At 29.6% G+C, this 11,162-nt stretch overlaps 1 protein-coding gene across 1 annotated transcript; it reads left to right on the plus strand.

Annotated features, from left to right (window-relative positions):
• The first annotated feature begins 3,846 nt into the window (after nucleotides 1-3,846).
• LOC145332750 (uncharacterized) lies at nucleotides 3,847-8,276 on the plus strand. The gene is made up of 15 exons (XM_080177801.1): nucleotides 3,847-3,952; nucleotides 4,351-4,401; nucleotides 4,480-4,577; nucleotides 4,805-4,855; nucleotides 5,034-5,097; nucleotides 5,211-5,313; nucleotides 5,429-5,545; nucleotides 5,973-6,050; nucleotides 6,127-6,183; nucleotides 6,318-6,407; nucleotides 6,945-7,044; nucleotides 7,348-7,407; nucleotides 7,527-7,607; nucleotides 7,785-7,920; nucleotides 8,082-8,276. The coding sequence occupies exons 1-15, from the start codon at nucleotides 3,919-3,921 to the stop codon at nucleotides 8,207-8,209; spliced, it is 1,248 nt and encodes a 415-aa protein (XP_080033927.1). The 5' UTR covers nucleotides 3,847-3,918; the 3' UTR covers nucleotides 8,210-8,276.
• The last annotated feature ends 2,886 nt before the right edge of the window (nucleotides 8,277-11,162 follow it).

Here is an 11,162-nt window from a genome sequence, read left to right on the forward strand (position 1 = left end):
TAGATTATAAAAGAGCTGATATTATCAAAATTAAAAAAAAATTTTATAAATCATAAAAATTCCATTTTAAATTCTAAATTTGGATCTACTGCAGTTCACGGTAAAATATTGCTGGTAAGCAATATTTCCAAAAATCTATTAATTTTAGAGGCTCCTAGCTGCCAAACAGCTGAACGTACAGATCATGCCCGCACACTGTTTTAAGCGGCATAAGAAGGCATACAAATAATCTGGAATAGCCATAAATAAATAATGCATAATTATCTCGCAGTGCATAGAAATGCGCGAAAAGGCCTATTTTACGCGTTTTTTCTTCAGTGAAGCTTTCCCTGTGCATAATTGGATCTTGGCTATTCCAGATTATTTGTAGGCCTTCTTATGCCGCTTAAAATGGTGTGCGGGTATGATTTGTACGTTCAGCCGTGTGGCAGCTAGCAGCCTTTAAAATTCATAGATTTTTGGAAATATTGCTTACCAGCAATATTTTACCGTGAACTGCAGTAGATCCCTAAATTTTTTTTTTAAATTTAATTATATTTCTCACAAGAAAAAATGCTGATATATAAATTTTATTGTCTGTAAATATGATTATTCAGAAACATATCAGACTTCTAGAATTCATTTCAATTTCATCTATTTGAAAACTAAAAAGTTTTGAATAATCAACATTTGAAAATATAGATTAATATTATCACAAGAATTCCATAAATATATTTTTTTTAAATCTACTGCAAAGTTCTTGTTTATTGTACTTTGGTTGTGGCTTTGACATGTTGCATTTCCCTTTACATATTTACAAAGGAATATGTAGTAGGTAGCCCCAAATATTTCTAGAAAAGTCAAATTATAATATTTTTCTAGAAAAGGATTATTTTTTAGACTTATCAATATTCTTAAAGGTTTTATCAAAGTTTCTGTATGTTAATAAATAAGATTTTTGAAATCTTAACTTCTTAAGCACCCTATTTTTCCACAACTGCATCCATTTCTTCTAAACATATACTAGAGTTATGTCTTTAAATATATTTTTTTCTCCGATAAAGTACTTTTAACAACTAGTTATTTGATTTGACTGTATTTTAGGCATTTTAAAAAATACTATGGTTAGCCAGGGGCGTGCACACTGCCCAGTGATTCACCAGCAGAGTGTGAAACTATTTGGGATTCAAAAAGGGTAAGGTATGCCTTCCAAATTTAAATTTGATGATGGATGTTGATTGTTGATACCCCCTACTGCACGCCACTGTTATAATTATAAAAATACAGACTTTCCAGCCATGAGTAAATTCAACTGCAAGATATAACATCTGAGAGGTTTATTTCCAATTGATCTTTTCAGAATTAATGTAAAGTTATCTAATATTCCAATTTGAGGACAAAGCAATGTTCAATTCAATCAAAATTATTGGTGTATGAAGCTAAAAATTTTTCCAAATAATTAAATACTCTAGAAGTTTTACTCTAGTGTTTTAACTAACCTCTCTGAATAAATAAACCTATGTTTATGTTTGTATTCCTTATGCAATGTCTTATTCTTAGCCACATAATTATAACCAGCCTTATATGGTTTAAAATTGTCTTCATTATTTTAACACAAATGCAACAGGGGAAAAAACTGGGTCGCATTATTTCTAATTTGACTACAGATACTCAGAGAAATATGTGTTTTTTTATACACAAATTAAATTGCAATGGACATTTGTTTTGCCTTGAAATAAAAAAACAAAAAATTTCAACATTATTTTAAACATGTTCTTTGATGTACTGTAACATTAAGCGATGATAAGCAGTGGCAATAACATATTTGCAAAAAATTCGCCAACACTAAAGACTTGAAATTAATTGTAAATAGGTGTAATTCCCTGTATATTTCTCTTATGATTAAATACATTCCAGGTAAGATTAATAAAAAATGCTTTCATCCAGCTATTTAATCACTTGTAATATCCCTTGACCAAATATATTCAAAGAACTTGAAGGTAATATATAATTAATGATTGAACTGTTTAGGTTCCTTTTAAAGATAATGGTTCAAGCCATCTATTATTGTGTTTTTAAAATATGTATATAGGAATCTAATTTTGGCTCCTTCAGCTTTCACCCTCAGTTGTTTATAACCTATTGATGGTACATTGAGATTAAACCAACTATTTGTTTGTACTCTCTACAATGGCTGTTTTATTAATGTAGAATGAAAGAGAACAGGAAAAGACTTTATTGCAAAAGTTGAAATTAGATCTAGGTGTTGTTAACCAAATTTACAAACATGGTTCCTGGTGAAATCCTCCTCTTGTATTTAGTTCTTTGGCTCTAATCATAATCAGAAGTTTAGTTATGTTGTAAAACCAAAAAACCTCCTTGTTTTATCCATCTTATTATATCCATGTACTGCTGCTGTTCCTTAGAGGCCTCTACGGACATTTGGGTGGGTAGAGGGAGCCGCTACTCCCTTTCAGTTTCAGCTTTGAAGTAAAAAATCCTTGGGTCCTTTCATCTAGGGACTATATCTCTTTATATCTATGTAAAGCTACATTGTAAATTACAAAACTATCGGTTAGATGGTTAGCGAGATCCTTCGGTTTACACAGAACTACAGACTCACAAACATCCTATTATTTTTATAGGGAAAATTAGTTTTTCTCTTTTGCTATTTAAGATATATGGCTTTCTTTTTTGGTGAAAATTTTGCTGACCAATGCACGTCTACTGTGTATATAAATCATATTGTCCGTCATTCTATCATATATTACTATGTCCGTCCGTCTGTAAAGCACTATTTGGTCTATCATTTTCTTTGCTTTTCATATTTTTTTTAATTTTCAAGAGCTTCAATACATGGATGTTGCAATTCTTGTTTCAGCTTTGTTTGGGTGCAATTTTGGTTTATTTTAAAAATTACCACCACACTAAAGTTGTTGTGTACGTGTCATAGTAAAAGTCATCCCCCATGTGAATTTATCAGATATAGATGTATAGATAGATAAATTTGTATTAAAGGTATAAAAAAAAGAAGGATAGCGATAACCAATTTTATTACACAATTTACTTGTATAAAAGAGAAATTGATATACAAAAGATGTAGATGTTAAAATAATCTTTCAACAAAATTCAGCTATATATCTTCAGTATTAAATGAGATAAACAGATTTCCCCAATAGATACTTTATGTCCTTCTAAGCATTACAGACAATCAATTGGACCGAGTAAGTTTTTTTTGAGGATGCTCATTGGTAAAAATAAGTATCCATCTATACATACTGATAACAGTCGAAAAAAAACTAAACATCCTCTGTAAAATAAAAATTAATGGATGTATATTGAGATTTTAGATAACATCTAAGTTAATTAAAAAATCCTTTACAGTGCTACAGACGGACTGATATATGGAAAGACAGACAGAATGAGTAGTTTTGCTATAAAATCTCAAATCAGATATTTAATTCTAAGGCATGAAAATTTGTGATTGTATAATGATTGTATACTGTACAGTGTACATGTAATGTTCTGTGTTTTGCAAAAAAGAGGTTTATCAATAAAGTAAATAATTGATTGGTGGATTTTTTAAACACTCAATGCAATAGATGTAAATAAAAGCTTAGAAAAAAAAAACATTTTACTGCAATGTAAATGGATATGGATTTGTAAATCAGTTCGTACTAAAATTATGTTTTAGATGGTTGGCAGGTTAAAAATTCGGGCACAAGATCTAAAAAGTAATACATAAAATATCAAAGGATTTTTAAAAATCGATTTAATAAAACACTTTTTTATATACAAACTCATAATATAATAATAAACTTCTCTAGTCAGACAACCTGTAATGTTATGTATGTAGAGATAAGCTTTATAAAAAAAACATACAAAATATAAACAAAAAAGACAGTGAACTAATATTTAATATATTTAGTTTAGCTAAAGATGTTAATTCAAGTTATTTTCTACCTGATCTTAGGTAAAAGAATAATTTTATAAATATGATCTTATATAAAGTTTAGATGTATAATACAGACAACTATCTTCCTTATTGTTCAATGACAAACAAAAATGTGTCTCTTCTCTGTAAACATGACACTCAAAAAGTTGAGAGATTCATAGTTTTGAAGAAAAATATTTATTTAAAATACTTAGCATCTTTTTTGTTAATTTAGATTTATATTCATTATTAGTAAAGTGAATAAGTAATATCTTATTTATTTCATATTTCAAAATAATGTAAAAAAAATGGAAAACTTAAAACCATAGAAACCAAGTGGTTATAATTTGGGGTCATTAATAATAGGGGCTCTTACTCGCATTATTTTAAAACTTTATCATCCACAACATTTTCTACATTGTTTTCTGTTACTACAGGCATTCAAGTAATTGATGGAGCAGGCATTAAACAAAACTACACCAAAGCAGGTTATTAAGTTTTCTAAATTACTTATGTGCTGTAAAAGTTTTGAAATTAGTTATGAATTTTGGAGAAAATTTTTCAAGGTTGTGGAGATGACAAGGTAAGGGGAGTAAATCTTGGCAACTGGTTTGTTCTGGAACCATGGATGAGTCCAAGTTTCTTTGATGGTTTAGATAACAAGGTATTGGTTCAAATAGAAAAGCAAAATAAACTGTTTTGGGGAAAAATGGGCATTTCTTGGCTTCTATTCAAGATTGATGACTAAACATTTTTTGTGAAGCATCCCCATGCTATTGAGAATTTTTATGTGTGATAGAACCTGGTAAAACTACAATCTGTTTATATTCTTCAGCTTGTTTAACTACTGTGACTTCAGACTTGTGTGTATAAATATTTCATTCTTATAAGGTTGTTGATGAGTGGACTCTGGCTAAATACACTGATGAACAAACTTACAAGGTGAAATGTCAAGTACTCCTCAATCCCTATCAAAGTAACTTTCCTGTAATGTTCCTAATTAACATTTTGTTCTTTACAGGCAACAAGATCATAACCTTTTTGACTTTACTCTAATTTAAGTATAATGCTTTAAATATTTATGTAATTAATAATGCTTTAAATTGATTTTTTTTAATAGGATAGACTAAAGCACCATTGGGATACCTGGATTACAAGAGATGAACTTGTTACATTAGTAAACTGTAAGTACTGTTTGTTTACAATAAGATTAAATCACATATTTGTATTTGTGATATGTACTTTTTTTTAAAAATTCCAAATTATTCAAATAAATCAATACTTATTCTCGTTTTAGCTGGAATCAGTCATATGCGTATTCCTCTGGCCTACTGGTACTTCCAGGTAGAAGCTGGAGAACCTTTCCCTCAGTCTGTTCAGGATGATAACAATCCCGAAAGGTTGGTTTGATTCAAAATTTGTTTACCAGGTTTAGAAAAAATACAACTCAGCTATATTTCAATTTTAATTCTCTAGCTGATATAAATTCTCATATGAACAGTATAAAATTTTCAGTGCTCTGTTTTACCTAAAACGTGGACTGAAATGGATGGAGGAACTTGGAGTTCAAGTAATCCTGCAGCTACATACTGGACCTGGCTCACAGAATGGTTATGACAACAGTGGACATCAGTATGTAAAAAATTACTCTCTATCTTTCTTTTTCTAATGGGTGCACTTTTGGTAGGGGTGAAAGTCGACTCCTCTATACAATTTTAGCTCTGTAAAGAAACATAATTTTTTTATGGGGGGAATGATTAATTTTTTTTAGGGGCTATTTCTCTTAAGGGGTTGGTGGCACCCTCCCTAAAACAAATCAAAAAGATATGAACCTTCCCAGGACCTATGAGAAGCACCATTGTAAAGGAGAACCATATCAGCAGTTAGCAAGATCCTACTGGACAAGCAGACACATAGACTGACCTCCTGTTACTTTAATATAAGGATAGTATCAAGTTCAAAAAAGGACATTCAAAGCAATCGTAAAAATACATTTATATATGAATTAAAATTAATATATAGTTAGTAATGCAAAAAGTCATTATTTTAATAAATTTAGGTATCCTTCTGTAGATGATACAGAATGGATTACAAAAGACTATCCAAAAGACATACATAACTTGGTAAGATCTCTTTGGTAAGTTTAGGTTTATTAATTATATATGAAATTTAAGTAATTTTTGATCCACTTTTCTAAAATTATGACTATCTAGGATTCTGGATGACTTTTCGAAATACTTCAGAGGCTTAATAGATAATGGTGAATTGAGGTAGGATTATTCATTGAAACATTTTTTTACAAATGTAGAATAAACAATTCAGGTTTTATGTTAATATCTTCAAATATATATTGGATTGAAACCTTATAAAAAATATCATCTTTAAAGAAATTTATTATTTTTAGGATTGATACCATTTATGGGATTGGTATCATGAATGAGCCACATGTTGGTGCTAGTTGGAATACCAATGGTAATGAGATCTGGAATCATATTAGGAATCTTTGAAATTGTCAGATTCATTATTAGTTTCAAAAGTTGAATATTCAGATTAATGATTGACAAAATTAAAATCAAACAAACAGACATATAACAGGACTTTCTACCAGGGAGACCAACTGACAGATAAAGTTATATCATACAAACAGTAAGACAGACAAACCAGCAAACAAAACAGAGGTGAATTCTTAAAAAAACGTTTGCCCCACTAAAATCAGTTTGCCTCACTAAAATTTTTAGTGGGGCAAAATTATCCCCTCTAAATTTTTAGTTTGCTTTACTGATTTTAGTGGGGCAAAAGTTTTTTGAGAATTCACCTCAGTTCAATTGTTTAACCAAAATTTAATTTACAGATATAGAGATATATTTAGACAAGGGAAAATTACAATAACAGATACACCAAGAGACAAACTGATAGGACAGGCTTAAGTCTGACAAACAAGATATTGTGTAAATTGTAGGGAAGATTGAAAATGGATATATTCAGGTTCTTATCTTCATAACTTCAAATTGTTTGACATTTCAATTGTTTGTAGAGATGATTTCTACCCAAAAGCATTAGATACTGTAAGACAGTACTTTAAGCCTGAAGAGGCTAAAGTTATTGTTGATGTTACTGGCAGAGAATATTATGTAAGTGTATAGCTTTTGCCTTCTTGTTATAACATGATCAAATTAAAATAAGTGAAAACCCTATACTAAATACTTCAAAAATAAGAATATCTACATTTCTTATCCTGATATAAAAGTAACAGGATATCTGTCTGTGTCTGTCAGTTTCTACCAAAGGATCTTGCTAAATTAACCCCCCCCCCCCCTTAAATTCTATTGACACTGGGTAAGGTTAATATTCCTCACTCCTCAAGTGCCCTCAGAAAACTTTAGGGGTGTATCTGATAGAATTTATGATAATAATATACAACATCTATATATCAGGAGTTTAATAATGTGTTTGAAAATCCAAATGAAGTTGAAATTGATCATCACATTTATCAGGTGTTTAGATCTAACAATTTACTTTTTTGAAACATATTTTTTTGCAATTGTGTGTCCCTTTTTTTCTTCTGATGTTATTATTTTTCAATTGTATTTGTACCTAAACTTAAAAAATTCAGTGTTTTGGTGGATACTGGGGAGGTATACCAAATAACCAGGAAGGATTCAAGACACATTTGGATTACTCTTGTGAACAAATGGTAAAGCTTCCAGCTCATTTTGAATCTGAAAAAAAAATTACAAAACAAGTAATCAAAACTATGTGTATTTTGTTTATTACATGCCATCTCAAACATAATGTGACAGTCAAAAAATATATATTTTATTAATTGTTGTAATGTAAATATATGGCTTAGATTTGGTAAATTGATTTTAAGGGTAAACTTCCTGGAAGTCCTATACCTGTTTGGGTAGGAGAGTTCTCCCTGGGCCTGTCCAACACTGGATTTAATCCTGACTTCACTGATTTCTACAAGAACTGGTTCCTAGCGCAAATAGATGGTTTTGAATCAGGTGTGGTTTATTTAATTGATGATACAATTTTCAAAATTATCAAAATATAACATTTTCCTTACCTAAGAAAGCTAAATTCTTTGAGAACTGTTTATTTGCTGGAAATCAAGCTTTTCCATACACTTCTATTGTTTTCTAGTATAAATGACATTTGTTTACAGGTAGAGGTTGGGTGTTCTGGAATGCAAAGATGGAAAACCATGGTAGTCCAGAATGGGATTACCTTTCCCTCCTGGAGAAGGGAATTGTTCCTGCTGATTTGTGTCAGAGACAACATTATTGTTATTAAAAGTCTACTTTTAAACCTTTCTATACCTACCAAACTCATGTAAATTGAAATAAATGATTTTGACCTTTTTTCGATTTCAACTTTTTTCTTCATAAAAAAGATAATGGGAGGGAATATTTTTATATTCCAAAAAAAATATTGAATGTGTGTTTTTTTTATACTATTTTTTATACTATCAAACCTGCATCTCTTTAAAGCTCTCATGCCTCATTTAAAAATATCTTGCTTCTTTTTAAAATAGAAAAAAATAAATTCAAATTCTTTCTCCCTTTTTCTCTATTTCTCTCTATAAATTCATCATGAAAGATTGCATGATTTGAAACTGGAAGTCTAGTTAGAATAAGCACAAATAGATTTACAAAGTTTCAAAATTTGTTCATTAGCTAATTTCCCTCTTCCCCCTTTTTGCAGTTCAATAACTTTTTCAAATCAAGAACAATCCTTTAAAAAGAGATTTATAAAAAAATTTTATTTTTTATTTTTATTCTGGTAAAATTGCACCCTAAATAATAAAATCAGAAATGCTTCAAGAAAATGGTAACATAAAAGGGATGAAATTAATAAATTATGTGAGGTACATGTTAATGCAGTATACAACAATATTGCTTAAAATAAAACCAAATTATTTCAAATGATTAATTTGTTAAAATTTCAAAATAACTGAATACCCTGTATTTTTAATGAATCAATTTTTGCTTGAATAACAAGTATTAACTTACCTTTGCCGCGGTAAAAACTTTTTTTTGCAATGAAGCTACTCAAAGAGCAGTAATCAACTTATATGATATTGATGATATTAAACTAAAATTTCCAAAAACTGTTATTTGAAATTGTTGAGTATTATACATGATAAGAAATTTAATGATTTAATAAGCCTTAAAAATAGGATTATAAAGATAATACATCAAGTAATTTTTTTTTGTAAATCAGATCCTTGGATAAGAATACAATTTAAAAAAAAACAAATGTTAGGTTAAAAAGATAAGAAAATTTATTTTTATCCTAAATAAGCTGTGCCACAATGAAGCTGCTGCTCCTAGTAATCTGTTGAGGAATATTCAATTATTGTACTTGGCTTGCAATTAGTTAATGCTGTATTCATCCATTTAGTATAAAGACTTTGAAAAACAAACAAATAATAAAAGTGGTATAAAGTTTGAAAATTTGGTTTTAGATTTGACTCCGGTAAATATTTTCTATAATGAATGGAATGCTATAGGTATATAAATTGCTTTAAAACAATTCCAATATTTCAATTATACAGAATCTATTCCTTACTGATTGTATCACATTCCAGCACTTTTTTATTGGCTTAGTTTATTTAGCAGTATTTTCATTGGCTTCAATTTCAGATGATATTGGTCAAAAAATTACTACTTTATATTGGCTTAAGTAACAATTGTGTTTTTAGTTAGTTAGGAAATTAAATGTAAAGGACAAGTTACAAAATGATCCAAATCTCAAATTCTTAAAATCCATATCTGTGTCCCAGGTTGAATGTAAACAAGCAGCAACACAAAATTATCAAAATTATAATGCAAACTTTTATTTCAGGCCCAGTGCAATTTTTCTAGCACTTGTTAATAGCGCGGATACCATATAACTAGAGTGTTTTGAGTCTTCATTTACTTTTTAAAGTTATTTATTGAAACTCTTGCTAAACATATTAAATGTCCTTGTTTTGCAATATATATATCCAGCACCGTGCATAGGTTTACGGGAATATATCCATCTCCGTGGTAAAATTTAAGGGAGTTAGCCCTACGCCCCAATACACACCCCTAAACCCTGAGCAGTACTATTTACCATGGAGGGAGGGGGCATTGGGATGTTTAACTAGTCCCCAAAGTCTTATGATAACGTCTTCTTATTCGTTTGCCCATAATCTTGGGTTATTAATTGGTTGGTTCATTGAGTTGAGTGTCCAAACGTTTCGACCACATATTGTAATCTACAGAAGAGGTAAATTTGTGTATAAGCGTTGGGGATTTACATCCATTTATCGGCTACTGTCTTATCCCTTTAGATCTCTGACTATTTGCATCCTTGTTAATTTTTATTTATTCATCTTGTTTTCATTTTGTTTTCAAAATTAGGTCTTTTAGTTTTAAAGTGGAAAAGTCTGTTTTGACAAATTAAATCAATTGAAAATGAACATAAACATAATAAAACAACATCCATAAAAGTGAAGATCTGAACAAACATTAACACTTGTAGAGAGCCAGAAGTTAATAAGCAGAATGTTAGTAGGTGTGAAAAGAATTCCATAATTTGTTGCCTGCATTTTGTTACTTTTTAAGGACATTTTTATAATTTAGTGTACCCTGTTGTCCCAAGAATTATTGTTCCAAAAACTAGGTAAACAGGATAATCAAATCAACATGTCAATTCTAACATGCCAAAATAAACTATATGAGCTAGCAGTTATTAAGGTCGTACAGACCGACACTAATAAAAGAAAAGCAATAATTTTAATAATTTCGTTTTTAGAAACTTTTGCTACATTATTTACAAGTTCAAAAAAATAGTTTAAGTTGGTCCCTATTTACTCTATTCTTTGCAATCTGCTTTAACAGATGTGTGACATTGATTGTTGAGGTAGTAGATGTCTTATGACTTAAACACACTGTAAGGCTAAGATTCCTAAAAGGAAAAGTTAATTGTCTGTTAGGTGTTACTTTATCTAATATCCTGGGCGTTTTAAAGATAAATTGCCACTGCTTGCACATTGTAAGCTTATTGAACCATATGTCAAAGTACAGTGGATTTTACGAGAAAATTTAACATAATTTTTACAGTTATTTATGGATATTATCATCCTTGTTTAAATTAATTAAGTATCAATTTAGCAGACTTTTAGTAAAAGGTTTTCTTCAAAAATAAAAAGGTACGGAAAAAGATAAAGGATAAGACAATGAACGATAAAAAAGGTGTAACACTCATTAAAGACAAA

The sequence above is a fragment of the Acartia tonsa genome, chromosome 11, assembly GCF_053477335.1.
Source record: "Acartia tonsa isolate MP-2025a chromosome 11, ASM5347733v1, whole genome shotgun sequence".
In the NCBI taxonomy this organism is placed as follows: Eukaryota; Metazoa; Arthropoda; class Copepoda; order Calanoida; family Acartiidae; genus Acartia; species Acartia tonsa.

Coding starts and splice junctions, on each gene's coding strand:
- LOC145332750 (XM_080177801.1), top strand. CDS start 3,919: ATGTTAATTCAAGTTATTTTCTACCTGATCTTAG. Junction 3,953..4,350: donor TATTTTCTACCTGATCTTAG/GTAAAAGAATAA, acceptor CTGTTACTACAG/GCATTCAAGTAATTGATGGA. Junction 7,045..7,347: donor TTACTGGCAGAGAATATTAT/GTAAGTGTATAG, acceptor TCTATATATCAG/GAGTTTAATAATGTGTTTGA.